This window comes from Pongo abelii, chromosome 9 (assembly GCF_028885655.2).
Source record: "Pongo abelii isolate AG06213 chromosome 9, NHGRI_mPonAbe1-v2.0_pri, whole genome shotgun sequence".
Taxonomy (NCBI): Eukaryota; Metazoa; Chordata; class Mammalia; order Primates; family Hominidae; genus Pongo; species Pongo abelii.
In genome coordinates this window covers 128,184,779-128,203,381 of record NC_071994.2, presented here as the reverse complement: position 1 = coordinate 128,203,381, position 18,603 = coordinate 128,184,779, and the positions used below count along the sequence as shown (strand labels likewise).

Below are 18,603 nucleotides of genomic sequence, written 5' to 3'. Positions count from 1 at the left end.
TTATATTCTTTGCCCGTTATTACTGACCTTAACACTAAATTCCTGAAGTAGTTACATTGCCCTGTCAATCTTCAGCCAAAAAAAACCAATTTACCCTCTACTACTTACTCCCTATATTCTGCTCTACTTCTCTAGAAGAGACTAGATCTTGAATATTATGTGAAACATACCAATGGCACTCCAGGAGTATTTCCTCTTGCAATCTCCCGTTTCTCAAAAGATGAGGGTGGTTTGATATGCTTGTTCTAAAGGAACAACAAAATACAAAACTGATTGTCTAAGCAGAAATGATGGGCTAGTGACAATATTATAGACTTCAGTGACAATCCCAGAGTAATGACACTAGGTGAGGGTAATAGAACAGAGTTAAAGCTGTGTGTGTGTGTGTGTGTGTGTGTGTGTGTGTGTGTGTGTGTGTGTGTGTGTGTGTGTGTGTGTGTGTGTGTGTGTGTGTGTGTGTGTGTGTGTGTGTGTGCGCGCGCGCGCGTGTGTTTCAACATAAAAATTTCCAAACATGCATCAAAGTAGAAAAAAACAAGTATAATGAATCTCAAGATGCAACAATTACCCAGATTCAACAATTAGCAATATTTTGCTTTATTATCTATCTCTTCTCCAACGTTTTTCCTGGAATATTTTAAAGCAAATTCCAGATTATTCTGGCACATTTTGAAATAACCAAAAACATTATACTCTTAGCTTAATTCTGGAGGCCTTAATTCTATGTATTTCACAAACAAGCTAGCTTGACAGGCTTCAGCTTCAATGTTATATGATTTAGCCTTGTTCCCCTTTTAGAAGGTATACAGTCCTCCTACTGTATTCGGTTCTACCTGTTCTCTAGGGGAGTCTTGGTCCTGGATTTTAGGTACAACATATTGATGACAGTCCAGAGGCAATTCCTCTCTCACTCTCTCTTCTCTCATAAAAGATGCAGGTTGCTTGAGAAACATGATTTAAAGGAAAAACAACAACAGAAAAAAAATTGTGTAATGCTAATCATAATATCATAAGCTTCAGTGAAAACTCCAGAGAAATGAAACCAGGTAAAAATATTCTGATACATTTTGATATGAGGGAGATGTTACACTTTTAGCTCAACTATGTAGACCTTAATTCTTAATCCCATCATGGACAGAATAGTCTGACAAACTCAGTATCTTCTAGTTCCTACATTGTTCACGTAGGGGCATTATGCTTGCAGCGATACTGTTGGCTTTGGTAAGAGTTGAAGAATAATCTTGTTAAATTAAAATAGTCAACTGATTCTGGAATAAGATATGAACGTGATACATCAGCCTCAGAAATCACAGAATTGATTTTGACTCATACAGTTCCCTAGACCAGGGTCTTTTGTACCACTGAAGTACAAAGTAGAAGAGAAAAAAAAAAAAAAGGAGAGAGACCAGGAGGAACTCAATTGTTTAGGGTTTAACACTCTATGCTCCTGAAGCAGTTCCTCTGTTCTAACAGGACTTAGGACTTAGGATCATCTTCCCACTAATGTGGGAAGGAATAAAAAATACTATATTCTGGCCGGGGACAGTGGCTTACGCCTGTAATCCCAGCACTTTGGGAGGAAGAGGCAGGCAGATCACCTGAGGTCAGGAGTTCGAGACCCGCCTGGCCAACATGTCGAAACCCCATCTCTACTAAAAAAACAAAAATTAGCTGGGCATGCTGGCACGCGCCTGTAATCCCAGCTACTCGGGAGGCTGAGGCAGGAGAATCGTTTGAACCTGGGAGGCGGAGGTTGCAATGAGTCAAGATTGTGCTACTGCACTCCAGCCTGGGTGACTCCATCAAAAAAAAAAAAAAAAAAAAAGCCACTATATTCTTAGGTTAGCTCCAAAATCCCTCATTCTAAATTACCAGTTGTTGGGATTTATAAAACCTGGGTACTTTCTTCCTGTTTATATCTTTTTCTTCTGCTCTACCTGATTTTTGATGTCATCCTGGTCCTGGGATTTGGGAGGCAAACACTGATAGTCTGCCAGAGAAAAGTCTTCTCTCCCTTTCTCATCTGTCATATCAGAGTGTGGCTCCTTAAAGTGTACTTTCTAAAAGAGAAAATAATAATAAACTATAAATTGTCTAGTAAGACTAATATGATGGCAATAATATTCTAGGCTTCATTGAAGGCCAAAGGGTAGTTTTTTTCAGGATAATATAAAACATTATGGAATAAAAGAGAAACTCATACTTTTTGTCAGTTCTGAAGTTTAGCTGAGAACAACCTCTGAAAGCTTCAAACTACACTCTAAACAATTCAGTTCCTGTTGGTCTCTGTCATTTTTCTTTTCTACCTTGCCTCTGATGGAGGCCTGATGATGCCTGCATAGAAGATCCTGATGGACATCCAGAGGAAGCGCCTCTCTCCCTCTCCTACCTATCAAAATGGATGTTGGCTGCTTCAGATTTGCATTCTATAAAAGAACAAACACAACACATCAATTATTCAGTTAAGAATGACAGGTTAAGATTTTAGGTTTTAGTGAGAATTCTGGAGTTAACCAACATCAGAATATAATTAAGCACCTTATGGAATAAAACAAAAAACTACACTCCATTCCACAAAAGTCCAACCACAACCCTAAGTAATCTAATTCCTGTTGCTCTCTTTCTTCTTCCTTTTAGTCTAACTGATCTCTGGTGGAGGGCTGGCCTTGGAACCTGTGTGAAAGATACTGCTGAGTACTTATGGACCACTCCTTTTTCCATCTTTCAGCTGTCTAAGCAGATAATGGCTGCCAGAAATATTTCTCCTAATGAAGAAGATTAAAAATAAAAAATTAAATTGTTCATAAAATCTGGGTAGAGTGTTGATTTTAAAAATTAAATAAAAAGAAAAGAAACAGCAAATTGTTTATTTGGAGTAATATGCTGCTGGTAATACTTTAACACTTAGTAAGAGCAATGGAGTTTTGAGAAATCAATCAAGAAACTATTTTTTCCAAGTATGGATCTCCAAATCAGGTACAATATACAGCATACCTATTTTTATTATGCTTTGCAGATATTGTGTTTTTTACAAACTGAAGGTTTGTGGCAATCATACATCAAGCCAATACACTGGTGTCACTTTTCCAACAGCATGTGCTCGTGTAATGTCTGTGTGTCACATTTTGGAAATTTTCACAATATTTCAGACTTTTCCATTACTATTATATCTGGTATGGTGATCTGTGATCAGTGATCTTTGATGTTACTATCCTAATTGTTTTGGGGCACCATAACCATGCTCATATAAGACAGCAAACCTAACTGATAAATGTTGTGTGTGTTCTTACTGTTCTACCACCTGGCCACCTCCATACCTCTCCTTAGGCCTCCCTATTCACTGAGACACAACAATATTGAAATTAGGCCAGTTAATAACCCTACAATGGCCTCTAAGTGTTCAAGTGAAAGAAAGAACCACATGTTTCCCACTTTAAAGCAACAGCTAGAAATTATTAAGCTTAGTGAAACAGGCCTGTTGAAAGCCAAGACAGTCCAAAGGCTAGGCCTCTTGTACCAAAAAAGCCCTGTTGTGAATGCAAAGGAAAAGTTCTTGAAGGAAATTAAAATCTACGCCAGTGAATACATAAGTAAGAAAGCAAAATAGCTTTATTGCTGATATGCAAAATGTTTTAGCAGTATGGATAGATCAAACCAGCCACAACATCTCCTTAAGCCAAAGCCTGATCCAGAGCAGGCTTCAATATTATTCAATAACTCTCTTCAATATTATGACAGCTGAGAGAAGTGAAAAAACTACAGAAGAAAAGTTGGAAGTTAGCAGAGGTTGGTTCATGAGGTTTAAGGAAATAAGGTGTCTCTATAACATCAAAGGGCAAGGTGAAGCAGTAAGTGCTGATGAGAGGTTGCAGCAAGTTATCTAGAAGATCTAGCTAAGATCACTGATGAAGGTGGCTACACTGGACAACAGATTTTCAGTGTAGACAAAACAGCCTCATATTGGAAGAAGATGACTAGGAGTTTCACAGCTAGAGAGAAAAAGTCAATGTCTGGCTTCAAAGTTTCAAAGGACAGGCTGACTCTCTTGTTAGTGGCTAATGCAGCTGGTGACTTTAAGTTGAAGCCAACGCACATTTACCATTCCAAAAGTCCTAGGGCCCTTAAGAATGGCACTAAATCTACTTTTCTTGTGCTTTGTGAAGGGAATAACAAAGCCAAGATGACAGCACATCTGTTTACAGCATGTTTTACAGAATATTTTACACTTACTGTTGAGACCAACTGTTCCAAAAAAAATAAAGATGCCTTTTAAACTCCTCATTGACAATGCACCTAGTCACCCAAGAGCTCTGATGAAGATATACAAGGAGATTAATGTTGTTTTTTCATGCCTGCTAACACAACATCCATTCTATAGTTTGTGGATCAAGAAATAATTTTGACTTTCAAGTCTTGTTATTTATAAAATACATTTCTGTCACAGACAGCGATTCCTCTGATAAATACAGGCAAAGTAAGTTGATACCCTCTGGAAAGGGTCCACCATTCTTGATGCCATTAAGAACATTCATGAATCATGGGAGGAGGTCAAAATATCAACCTTAACAGGAGTTTGGAAGAAGTTGATTTGAACCCTCATGGACTTTGAGGCATTCAAGACTTCAGTGAAGGAAGTAATTGTAATGTGGTAGAAACAGCAAGAGAACTAGAATTAGAAGTGGAGCCTGAAGATGTGAGTGAATTGCTGCAATCTCATGTTCAAACTTAAATGGATAAGGAGTTACTTTTTATGATGAGCAAAGAAAGTGTTTTCTTGAGATGGAATCTACTGTGAACATTGTTAAAATGACAACAAAGGGTTTAGGATATTACACGGACTTAGCTGATAAAGCAGTGGCAGGGTTTGAGGGAATTGATTCCAATTCTGAAAGAAGTTCTACTGTAGATCAAATGCTATCAAACATTATCACATGCTACAGAGAAATCTTTCGTGAAAGGAAGAGTCAAATAACGTGGCAAACTTCATTGTCTTAAGTAACTTCCACAGCCACCCCAAACATCAGTAATCACCACCCTGATTAGTCAGCAGATATCAACACTGAGCCAAGACCCTCCACCAGCAAAAAGATTATGGCTTGCCGAAGACTCAGATAATCGTAAGCATTTTTTAGCAATAAAGTATTTTTAAATTAAGGTATGTACTTTTTTTAGGCATTATGCTGTTGCACACTAATAGACTACAGTATAATATAAACATAACTTTTATACGTACTGGGAAGCCAAGAAATTTGTGTGACTTACTTTATTCCCATATTTGCTTTATTGCAATGGCCTGGAACTGAACCCACAGTATCTCCAAGGTATACTTGCAGTCCTTACAAATCCCTCCTCAAACCCTAAGTAGCTTATTTCTTCTTTTTGTATCTCCTTTCTGCTCTATTTTACCTGATATTTTGGTAGAAAATCTTGGTCCTGACATTTGGGTAGAATATTCTGGTCGTTGGAGAGAACATGCAGGTCTCTGGGTAGAAAATCCTGGTCCCGACATTTGGGTAGAATATTCCAGTCTTTGGGGAGAACATGCTGGTCTCTAGATAAAAAGTCCTGGTCTTTAGGTAGAAAATCCTGGTCTTGATATTTAGGTAGAATATTGGGGTCTTTGGGGAGAACATGCTGGTCTCTAAACGAAAAATTCTGGTCTTTAGGTAGAAAATCCTGGTCCTGATATTTTGGCAGAATATCTTGGTCTTTGGGGAGAACATGCTGGTCTCTGGGTAGGAAGTCCTGGTCCTGATATTTGAGTAGAATACTCTGGTCTTTAGGGAGAACACAGTGGTCTTTGAGTAAAACATCCTGGTTTTTCGTTAGAAAAGCCTGATTTGTGGGTAGAAAATCCTGGGTTTTCAACACAATACTCCCTTCTTCTAGCTCAATACTCTGGGCTTTCAGCATAATACCCTGAGTTTCTGTCTTAATAGGCTGGCCTTCTGGCTCAATGGCCTGGCCTTCTGGTTCAGTAACCTGAACCTTCAGTTCAACAGCCTGGGTATCTGGCTTAACACTCTGGATTCCTGTCAAATCACCCTGGGTTTCCAGCAAATCACCTTGGGCTTCTGGAAAATAATCCTGGGCTTCTGGCAGAATATCCTGAAGGCCCTCAAAATGTAACTGCTTTTGTTCTTCCTCTTCCATCAGAACAAATAATGGATTTTTGAATTTTACTTTCTAAAAGTGAACACAAACACCAAATACAGAATGTGAGTTAGTAGCAATACTCTAGGTTTTCCAAAATAATCAAAATATCAAAATGATATGGCAGTGAAGCAAATTACTAGAACAAAATGTGAAATTATAATCTTTGTCCAACTTAACAAAAGCTAAATCTACAATCCTAAATCAGTACAACATTAGTGGCAATACCTAGTCCAAATCACAATTAATTTAATTTCTCTTATTGCTTTACCTGAACTCTGCTGAAAGGTTTGTTCTTATCTTCAGAAAGGATAGCCTGCTGGTCCTGCTGGCCTCTCCCAAAAAAATCTTCTTTCCCTTTCTCATCAGTTACAAGAGATGAAGATTCCTCATAGTCAGGTTCCTCATAGTCAAGTTCCTAAAGAAAAAAAACAATGAAAACCCACACACACACACACACACACACACCATGTAGCTATTATAGGAAGAAACAATGTGATTGCAATAAAATTCTAGGCTTCAGGTCACTGCTATTATAATTTTTGTAGGCCAGCATAGTCAAATGTTGTACAATGTTTACAGTGCACGATTGTATAATGAAACCTAAAAAGATAATTGAAAGAAATGACAGATGATCAAAATAAATGGAAAGACATAACATGTTCATGGATCAAGAGAAAAGATTGGTAAGATGGTAATATTTCTCAAATTTACAACACTCCCTATCAAAATGCCACTTGGCTTTTCTTTGGCAGAAATTAACAAGTTAATCATAAAATTCACATGGAAATGCAAGGAACCCATAGTAGCAAAACACTTTCTTGAAAAAGAAGAACAAAGATGAAGGTCTCATTCCTCCCAATTTCAAAAGCTACCACAAAGTTATAGGAATCAAGACATTGTAATACTGACACATACAGAACAATGGAACAGAACTGAAAGTTCAGAAATAAACCCTCACATTTATAGTCAATTGATTTTTGACAAGAATACCAAGAAAATTCAATGAGGAAAGAATAGTGTTTTCAACAGGTGATGCTGAGACAACTAGACACCTATATTCAAAAGAATGAAGATGAACCACTTATTTACAGCATACATAAAAATTAACTCAAAATGGATCACAGACCTAAAATTAAGAGCTAAAAACTATAAAATTCTTAAAAGAACACATAGGAATAAATCTTCATGATCTCAAGATAATCAATTATTATTAGATAATTCATCAAAAGCACAAGCAACATAAGAAAAAAAGAAGTGACTAATTTAAAAATGTTATGCCATAAACAATACTATTAATCAAGTAAGATACTAGTCTACAGAATGGGAGAAAATACTTGCAAATCAACTATCTGATAAGGAATTTGCATCCAGAATATATATATATTTTATATATATATAATATATATATTATGTATAAATTTATATAAACACTTAACAATTTGATAATAAAAAGACAACCCAATTAAAAAATGGGCAAAGCACATGCATAGATGTTTTATCCACAAGAGTTATACAACTGGGCAACAAGCACATGAAAAGATACTGAAGATCATTAGTCATCAGGAAAATATACTACAAATCAAAAAGTACAGTGAGATACCAACTCACATCTACTAGGATAGCTATAACAGAAGAGAAGGACAATAATAAGTGTTGGAGGATACAGAGAAATTGGAACCCTCACATATTGCTGGTGGAAAACTGTTTAGCAATTCTTTGAAATGTTAAACATAGAATTACTATATGATCCAGCAGGTTCACTCCTAGAAATGAATGTCCTAAAAGAAATGAATGTCCACACAAAAATGTGTACACAACTGCTCATACACAATCGTTCATAATTCATAAACACCAAGAAGTGAAAAGAACCCCAAAGTCTACTAACCGATAAACGGATAAACCAAATGTGGTACATCTATATAATAAATTATTCAGCAATAAAAAGAATGAAGTACTGATACATCCACTACAATGTGGATGAACTTTAAAACATTATGCAAAGAGAAAAAAACAGTCACAAAAGACAATATATCACATAATTCCTTTCATATGAAATGTCCAGAATAGGTAAACCTATACAGACAAAAGGTAGATTAGTAGTTGCCTAGGATTGAGGTTAAGGGCAAGGAGAGAATGAGATACAGGGTTTCTCTTAGGAGTGAAGAAAATGCTCTAGAGCAAATCCCAAAAACAAGATAGCTGGCTAGAAGCAGCCAGGAGGAACATCTACTACCGAGAGACTGGAACATTAGGAAGATGGTACGCTCTTAGCAGATCTTTGGAGGGAAGGCATTAAGAGTGGACAGAGGGAAGACACAGATGCTGGGCCAAAAGAGGAGGAAGGTGGGAACCTTGAAGAGGGCTACCATGCACCAGGACTTGTTCCTGGCCCCCAGTGGCTCCTGAGGAAGGGATGAATTGAACAAGTGAGAAGCGACCCGCTCACTCCACAGACCTCTGGAATCCTGGCAGCAGGAGACCGCACAACCCCCACTGACACTTGCGCTGGCAGTGAGAGCTGCTTAGAGAAGTGGTGGGGCAGAATTCCAGCCGGTGCAAAGCCTAGAGGGTTTGGTACAGGAGTATCTGTAGTGGGGCATGGTCAGGCTGTCCATCCCCCAAGGCCCACCTTGCTCCCCTAGGAGACATTAGCCATAGGGGAACTGTCGGACGTGAACAGTGCAGGGCGATCTTGCCCGTGAGACAGGGCCAGTTTTACATGAATGCACCCCTGTCTACCAGCCTCTCCCAGGGCCCCAGCCCTGCTTGCAGTGCAACCTCAGATGCCCACCGGGGTGCCTCCCAGAGGCCCACATAATAGCTCCTGTGCTGGCAGACCATGCCTGACCATCACAGCAGACCACACCAACCAGCATGAGCCTGCCTATGCCCTTCCCCCACTGCGTCCTCCCTCATGCCACTTTTCCAGCATGCACTCACCCATAGCCAACACCTACATCATTTTGCTCACATGTGTGTGTGCAGGCAGACCTCACCTCCCCTTCCCCACCAGTGTGCATGCACCCCACCATGCCACTGCTGCCAGTGTGAGCACACCCTGCCTGCAATGGTGTGTCACTACTGCCAATGCAAAGGCATGCAAGGAGACGAGTAGCCCCACCCCTTGCCCTGCACGGCCACTGCTGCACATGAACGCCTACCTGGAGGGCACCAGCCCCATGCCTGTGTGCACCCCATGACATGCTGACACTGCCACCAGAGTGAACATGCACACTGATGCCAGTAGGCCCCACTCCCGCCGCTCCATCCTCTGGTGCAGCACTGCAACCACCACCACTGCAAATGCCCACAAGGAGGCCAGCACCCCTGCACCTGCCGGCACCCCACCACAGAGTGCACCCTGCCAGCTGCCACTACTGCTGGCACATAAAAACAAGCATGAATGCCATTGCCACCACCCAAAAAAGCGTTTTGGCTGGCACCATCCATCAGTGTGTTGTGAGCAGCAGCCTGGGAATACCTTAGCTCCTCCAGTGTGGCAGGTTCCTAACCTTAAGAGGCCAGAGAACAAAGCCAGGGCCAATACCAGCCCCCTAGAGTTAGAGCACACAGTCCAAGAGTCATGAGCTGAGTCCTGGCCCCTAAAATCTTCCGGAAATGAAGCCAGTCAACTGACTCCACCTTATACCAGAATCAAACCCCCAAGGACATCAAAGAGGATTAAAAAAAAAAATCCAAAGGATAGCAACTTCAAAGACTGAAGGAACAACACAGCCCACAAACATAAGAACCAGTGCAAGAACTCTGACAACTCAAAAAGCCAGAATGTCTTCTTACCTCAAATGACTGCACTAGTTCCCCAACAATAATTCTTAACTAGTCTGAAATGGTTGAGATAACAGGAATAGAAATCAGAACATGGATAGGAACAAAAATATCAACATTCAGGAGAAAGTTAAAACCCAGTCCAAGGAATTTAAGTATTACAATAAAATGATACAGAAGCTGACATACAAAAAATATAAGAAGCAAACTGATCTGACAGAGCTGAAAAACACACCGCAAGAATTTCATAATGCAGTAGTATTAATAACAGAATTAACAAAGCTGAGGAAAGAACCTCAGAGCTCAAAGACTGGCTCTCCAAAATAACTCAGTCAGACAAAAATAAAGAAAAAAGAATAAAGAAGAATAAACGAAACCTCCAAGAAATATGGAAGTATATAAAAAGACCAAATCTATGACTCATTGGCATCCCTGAGAGGGAAAGAAACCAAGCAACTTGCAAAATGTATTTCATATTTTCATATCATCCATGAAAATTTGTCCAACCTGGCTAGAGAGGCCAACATTCAAATTCAGGAAATGCAGAGAACCCCTGCAAAATACTACAAAAGAAGAAGACCATCCCCCAACCACACAGTTATTAGATTCTCCAAGGCCAAGATAAAAGAAAAAATGTTAAAGGCAGCCAGGGAGAAGAGGTAGGTCATCTACAAAGGGAATCCCATCAGGTTAACAGCAAACCTGTTGGCAGAAACCCTAAAATCCAGAAGAGACTGGGGGCCTATATTAAGCATTCTTAAAGAAGAGAATTTACAACCAAGAATTTCACATCCAGCCACACTAAGCTTCATAAGTGAAGAAGAAATAAGATATTTTTCAGACAAGCAAATGCTAAGGGAATTCATTACCATCAGACCTGCCTTACAAGAGGTGCTGCAGAGAGTGCTAAATATGGAAAGGAAAGACTATTACTGGCCACTACAAAAACACACTTAAGTATACAGACCAGTGATACTATAAAGCAACCACATAAACAAGTCTGTATAACCAGCTAACAACATGATGACAGGATCAAATCTGCACACACCAAATACTAACCTTAAATGTAAATGGACTAAATGCCCCATTAAAAGGCACAGAGTGGCAAGTTGGGTAAAGAAGCAAAACCCAATGGTATGCTGTCTTCAATAGACTCATCTCACATGAAATGACACCAATAGGCTCAAAGTAAAGGGATGGAGAAAAACCTACCAAGCAAATGGAAACCATAAAAAAGCAGGGGTTGCTATTCTAATTTCAGACAAAACAGACTTTGAACAAATAACAATTTAAAAAAAGACAAAGAAGGGTATTACATAATAGTAAAAAGCTCAATTGAACAAGAAGACCTAACTATCCTAGATATATATGCACCCAATACAAGTGCAACCAGATTCATAAAGCAAGTTCTTAGAAACCTATGAAGAGACTCAGGCCAGGTGCGATGGCTCATGCCTGCAATCCCAGCACTCTGGGAAGCTGAGGTGGGCGGATCACTTGAAATCAGGAGTTCAAAACCAGCCTGGCCAACATGGAGAAACCCCATCTCTACCAAAGAATACAAAAATTAGCCACGCATGATGTTGTGTATCTGTAGTCCCAGCTACTCAGGCGGCTGAGTTGGGAGCATCACTTGAACCCAGGAGGCGGAGGCTGCAGTGAGCTGAGATCATGCCACTGCACTCCTGCCTGGATGACAGAGTGAGACTCCACGAGACTGAGATAACCACACAATAATAGTGGGAGATTTCAACAGCCCCCTGACAATATTAAAGAGATCACTGAGTTCAAGGCCAGCCTAGCCAATGTGGTAAAACCCCGTCTCTGCTAAAACACAAAAATTAGCCAGGTGTGGTAGTGGGTGCCTGTAGTCCCAGCTACTCAGGAGGCTGAGGCAGGAGAATCACTTGAACCCAGGAGGCGGAGGTTTCAGTGAGCCAAGATCATGCCACTACACTCCAGCCTGGGTGACAAAGCAAGACTCCATCTCCAAAAGAAAAAGAGATCATTGAGGCAGAAAAGTGACAAAGATATTCAGGATCTGAGCTCAACACTTGACCAAATGGACCTTATAGTTATCTACAAAACTCCCCACCCCAAAGTTAACAGAATATACATTCTTCTCATCTGCACATGGCACACACTCTAAAATCAACTACACAATCAGCCATAAAACAATCCTCAGCAAATTCAAAAAAACATAAAAAAACAAAAATCAAACCAACCATGCTTTCGGATCACAATGCAATAAAAATAGAAATCAGTGCTAAGAAAATCACTCAAAACCATACATTTACATGGAAATTAAACAACCTGCTCCTGAATGGCTTCCAGGTAAATAATGAAATTAAGGCAGAGATCAAGAAATTATTTGAAACTAATGAGAAAAAAGATACAACATACCAGAATCTGTGGGACACAGCCAAAGCAGTGTTAAGAGGGAAGTTTATAGTTTTAAACACCCACATCAAAAAGTTAGAAAGGTCTCAAATTAACAACCTAACATCAAACTAGAAGAACTGGAGAAACAAGAGCAAACCAGCCCCAAAGCTAGCAGAACACATGAAATAACCAAAATCAGAGCTGAACTGATAAAAGCTGAGAAACAAAAAACACACAAGAAATCAATTAATCCAGGAACTGGTCCTTTGAAAGAATTAATAAGATAGAGCACTAGCTAGATTAATCAAAAAGAGAGAGAATATCCAAATAAACACAATCAGAAATGACAAAGGGGACATTACCACTGGCCTCACAGAAATACAAAAAAACCCTTGAAGACTATGATGAACACCTCTATGCACACAAGCTAGAAAATCTGGAAGAAATGGATAAATATCTGGAAACATACAACCTCCCAAGACTGAACCAGGAAAACACTGAATCCCTGAACAGCCCAATAACATGTTCTTAAAATGAATTAGTAACAAAAAGCCTATCAACCAGAAAAAGCCTAGGACCAGACAAATTCATAGCTGAATTCTACCAGATGTTATAAAGAAGAGCTGATATCATTTCTACTGAAACTATTCCAAAAGACTGAGGAGGAGGAAGTCCTGCCTAACTTATTCTACAAGGCCAGCATCATCCTGATACCAAAACCTGGCAGAGACACAACAAAAAAACACAACTTCAGGCCAATATTCTTGATAAACACAGATGCAAAAATCCTCAACAAAATACTAGCAAACCAAATCCAGCAGTGCATCAAAAAGCTAATCCACCATAATAAAGCTATCCCTGGGATGCAAGGTTGGTTCAACATACACAAATCATTAATTGTGATTCACCACATAAACAGAACTAAAAACAAAAACCACATGATGATCTCAAGAGATGCAGAAAAGGCTTTCAATAAAATTCAACATCCTTTCATGTTAAAAACCCTCAACAAACAAGGCATTGAAGGAATATACTTCAAAATAATAATAGCCATCTATAACAAAAACCCAGAGCCAACATCATACTGAATAGGCAAAACTGGAAGCATTCCCCTTGAAAACCAGAACAAGATCCCATTTGTCAGTTTTGGCTTTTGTTGCCATTGCTTTTGGTGTTTTAGACATGAAGTCCTTGCCCATGCCTATGTCCTGAATGGTAATGCCTAGGTTTTCTTCTAGGGTTTTTATGGTTTTAGGTCTAACGTTTAAGTCTTTAATTCATCTTGAATTGATTTTTGTATAAGGTGTAAGGAAGGGATCCAGTTTCAGCTTTCTACATATGGCTAGCCAGTTTTCCCAGCACCATTTATTAAATAGGGAATCCTTTCCCCATTGCTTGTTTGGGATCTAATTAAACTAAAGAGCTTCTGCATAGCAAAAGAAACTACCATCAGAGTGAACAGGCAACCTAAAAAATGGGAGAAAATTTTCGCAACCTACTCATCTGACAAAGGGCTAATATCCAGAATCTACAATGAACTCCAACAAATTTACAAGAAAAAAACAAACAGCCCCATCAAAAAGTGGGCAAAGGATATGAACAGACACTTCTCAAAAGAAGACATTTATGCAGCCAAAAAACACATGAAAAAATGCTCACCATCACTGGCCATCAGAGAAATGCAAATCAAAACCACAATGAGATACCATCTCACACCAGTTAGAATGGCATGAGATGCTGGAGAGGATGTGGAGAAATAGGAACACTTTTACACTGTTGGTGGGACTGTAAACTAGTTCAACCATTGTGGAAGTCAGTGTGGTGATTCCTCAGGGATCTAGAACTAGAAATACCATTTGACCCAGCCATCCCATTACTGGGTATATACCCAAAGGACTATAAATCATGCTGCTGTAAAGACACATGCACATGTATGTTTATTGCGGCATTATTCACAATAGCAAAGACTTGGAACCAACCCAAATGTCCAACAACGATAGACTGGATTAAGAAAATGTGGCACATATACACCATGGAATACTATGCAGCCATAAAAAATGATGAGTTCATGTCCTTTGTAGGGACATGGATGAAATTGGAAATCATCGTTCTCAGTAAACTATCGCAAGAACAAAAAACCAAACACCGCATATTCTCACTCATAGGTGGGAATTGAACAATGAGAACACATGGACACAGGAAGGGGAACATCACACTCTGGGGACTGTTGTGGGGTGGGGGGAGGGGGGAGGGATAGCATTGGGAGATATACTTAATGCTAGATGATGAGTTAGTGGGTGCAGCACACCAGCATGGCACATGTATACATATGTAACTAACCTGCACATTGTGCACATGCACCCTAAAACTTAAAGTATAATAATAATTAAAAAAAAAGAAAACCAGAAAAAGACAAAGATGTCCTCTCTCACCATTCCTATTCAACATAGTACTAGAAGTCCTAGCCAGAGCAATCAGGCAAGAGAAAGAAAAAAAATGACATCCAAGTAGGAAGAGAGGAAATCAAACTATCCCTATTTGCAGGAGATATGATTCTATACCTAGAAATCCCCATAGTCTCTGCCCAAAGCTCCATGATCTGATAAACAACTTCAGCAAAGTTTCAGGATACAAAATCAGTAGCATTCCTATACACCAACAATATCCAAGCTAAGAGCCAAATCACGTATGCAATTCTATTCACAATAGCCACAAAAGAATAAAATACCTACGAATACAGCTAACTAAGGAGGTGAAAGACCTCTACAATAAGAATTAAAAAACAATGCTCAAAGAAATCAGAGATGACACAAACAAATGGAAAAACATTCCATGCTCATGGATAAAAAGAATCAATATTGTTAAAATGGCCATACTGCCCAAGGCAGTGTACAGATTCAGTGCTATTCCTATCAAACTACCAATGACATTCTTCATAGAAACTATTTAAAAATTCATATGAAAACAAAAAAGAGCCTGAATAGCCAAGGCAATTCTAAGAAAAAGAACAAAGCTGGAGGAATCACATTACCCTACTTCAAACTGCACAAGGCTACAGTAACCAAAACATGGTTATCAGTACAAAAACAGATACATGGACCAATGGAACAGATAGAGAGCCCAAAAATAATGCTGCACACCTACAACAATCTGATCATCAACAAAACTGACAAAAACAAGCAATGGGGAAAGGACTCCCAATTCAGTGGTGCTGGGATATATTTGGCTAGCTATATGCAGAAGATTGAAACTGGACTCATTCCTTATGCCATATATAAAAATCAACTCAAGATGAATTAAAGACTTACATGTAAAACCTAAAAGCAGAAAAAACACTAGAAGATAACATAGGAAATATCAATCTGGACATAGAAAGAGGCAAAGATTTCATGATGAAGATGCCAAAAGCAACTGCAACAACAAAAAAATGGCAAATGGGATCTAATTAAACTGAAGAACTTATGCACAGCAAAAGCAACCATCAACAGAGTAAACACACAACCTACAGAATGGGAGAAAATATGCATCAAAGAAAGGTCTGATATCCAGAATCTACAAGGAATTAAACAAATTTACAAGCAAAAAACAACTCCATAAAAGAGGGCAAAGGATATTAACAGACACTTCAAAAGAAGACATACACATGGCATGTGAAAAAACACTCATCACCACTCATTAGAGAAATGCAAATCAAAACCACAAGATACCATCTCACACCAGTCAGAAAAAGCCAAAAGATTACAGATGCTGGCACGGCTGTGGACAAAAAGGAATGCTTATACACCACTAAGGGGAATGTAAACTAGTTCCGCCATTGTGGAAAGCAGTTTGGTGATTTTTCAAAGAACTTAAAACAGAATTACCATTCAACCCAGCAATTCCATTATCTGGTATATACCCAGAGGAATATAAATTGCTCTGCCTTAAAGATACATGCACACATATTTTCGTCACAGCACTATTAACAATAGCAAAGACACAGAATCAACCTAAATGCCCATCAACAGCAGACTGGATAAAGACACCATGGAATACTATGCAGCCATAAAAACGAATGAGATCATGTCCTTTGCATCAACATGTATGAAACTAGAGGCCATTATCCTAAGCAAACTAATTCATGAACAGAACACCAAATACCACATGTTCTAACTTACAAGCGGGAGCTAAACATTCAGTACATATGAACACAAAGAAGGAAACAACAGACACCAGGGCCTACTTGAGGGTGGAGGGTGAAAGGAGGGTGAGGGTGGGAAAACTACCTATTAGGTAATGTCACGTGACAAAGTAATCTGTACACCAAACCCCTGCAACATGCAATTTACCCATATGACAAATCTACACATGTATCCTTGAACCTAAAATAAAAATTATTTTAAAAAATTAATTAAAAAATTAAAAATAAAATGCTCTAAATTAGATTGTGGTAACAGTTGCACAACCCTGTGCAAACTGTATGCACTAAAAACCAATGAATTGTACACTTTAAATGGGTGAATTGTATGGTATATGAATTATATCTCAATAAAGTCTGTTAAAAAAATACTGGATATCGTAACCCTTTATCCCATCCTTAGTTAGCTGTGGATACTTCTAATAAGCCAATGTCTTTCCCCTCTACTTTTTATATTTCCCTACCTGATTTTCCATATAATTCTGGTAAGGTACAGCAGCTAAAAGACCTTGATGGACCTTAATGGGCAACTCTGTTCTTATTCCTGTATTTGTCCCAGCAGATGCTGGTTTCCTGGAAAGCACTTCCTGAAAAAAAAATTACTACAAATATAAATAGGTCTAGAGGAAGCAACATAGTCATGAGACTAACTTGAGTTTCTGTGAAAGATCTAAAATTATCTTAGTAGGTTTTGGTAGTCTAATACACAATAAAGGGAAAAAACATGAGTTCTACTTCATATGTACAAACAAAGCACTCACATATAAAACCATATGGAATAAAACAGGAGAATATATTAACTTTATAAATGACAACTTGCACCTATTCTAGCCAGTAACAATTTCAGAAGACTCATGATTTTAGTCTTGGCAACCTACCAGAGTACAAGCAAGTATGTGTTCCACTTGTATCTCTAAATCTGGATCAATAACAACCAGACAGATTCTAATGTCACTAAAGACTAATAATGAAATAAAACCAGGGTTCAACTCAATCATAGATTGTTCTTTCTGACTTGCAAATTCCCACTTAACACAACTAACAGGGTAGAAAATTGTTGAGATTTGAGGGAAAGCTTGATACAAGTAATAAGAAAAATTTCACCAATGTCTTAGATCATTCCCAATTGTAGTGAGTAGATTTGTTTTTCATATTTTTACCTGAAAAACATATATGCATTCTTTGGAAGCAAGTAGGTAGCCTGAATTCATCATTATCACCATAACAATAATGAATTACACTTAAATGGCACCTCTGACGTAAAAAACTGGTTTACACAAAGACGTTATCTCAGACTTAATCCTCCCGTCTACTGGATAATTATTTCAATCAGAACTGTGAATAGTACACTTTCTGGAAAAACACCAGTTGAAAGGTCTGAGCATGTTCCAAGCAATATAAATATCCATCTCTAAGATCTGATAACTGTTTGTGTTTTTTTCTGATTTAGTAGAAAGTGTCTAATCACCTCATCTAACAGTACCCTGGAGTCAGTCTAATGGGCCAAACTATAGTACTACCAAACCATGATAGGTATAAAAACTGTCAAGAAACCAACATCTGAAAATAATTTAGGTACAAAAGAAACTCTGAGGAGCCACGAGGCAATGCTAGAAAAAGACAACCACATAAATGCATGTGGGATGTGTTGCCATACGTGGACACATATCCACGCCCACTTGTTTTTTAAATTTAAGTATAAATTTCTTAGTCGTAATTAAAGAGAAAAACATTACAGTTTAGTATTCAATCAATTGCCAACATATATGAGACAAACATTTTTGATGGTTGTGTCAAGATATGGAAAAAATACAAAATCATATATCTATATATTTATATATTTTATATATTATATGTATATCCCAGGAAAATATAAGAGTATACTAATTAGGAAGTAAAACTGGGAAAGAACTAAATGAGGCAGTTGATGATGGCAAAAAAAATAACATATTTATTGGCAAAAAAACATAATTTATTAAAAAATAAATTAATGGTCTATTTTACTAGATGCTGCCTATAAAACATTAATGCAAAAATTAAGTACACACAGGAAAACACATAAATTTAGGATCCAAATTTGTGAATTCTGAGGCACCAAAACA

General features: G+C 38.4%; 1 protein-coding gene across 21 annotated transcripts in view; it reads right to left on the bottom strand.

Moving 5' to 3' along the window:
- The window catches only part of CCDC15 (coiled-coil domain containing 15), an 89,675-nt gene that overhangs the window by 49,265 nt on the left and 21,807 nt on the right, over positions 1 to 18,603 (bottom strand). For 8 of the 21 annotated variants that reach the window (XM_063728249.1, XM_054525338.2, XM_054525337.2 and 5 more), the window contains 7 exons: positions 16,966 to 17,088; positions 6,425 to 6,571; positions 5,407 to 6,186; positions 2,307 to 2,426; positions 1,938 to 2,060; positions 834 to 941; positions 171 to 245 (listed from right to left, as the gene is read on the bottom strand). In XM_063728249.1, coding sequence (XP_063584319.1) covers positions 171 to 245; positions 834 to 941; positions 1,938 to 2,060; positions 2,307 to 2,426; positions 5,407 to 6,186; positions 6,425 to 6,571; positions 16,966 to 17,088 — 1,476 coding nt within the window. The remainder of the gene's footprint in view (positions 1 to 170; positions 246 to 833; positions 942 to 1,937; positions 2,061 to 2,306; positions 2,427 to 5,406; positions 6,187 to 6,424; positions 6,572 to 16,965; positions 17,089 to 18,603) is intronic. The other 13 variants (XM_063728250.1, XM_054525342.2, XM_009247207.4 and 10 more) reach the window with 6 other exon arrangements.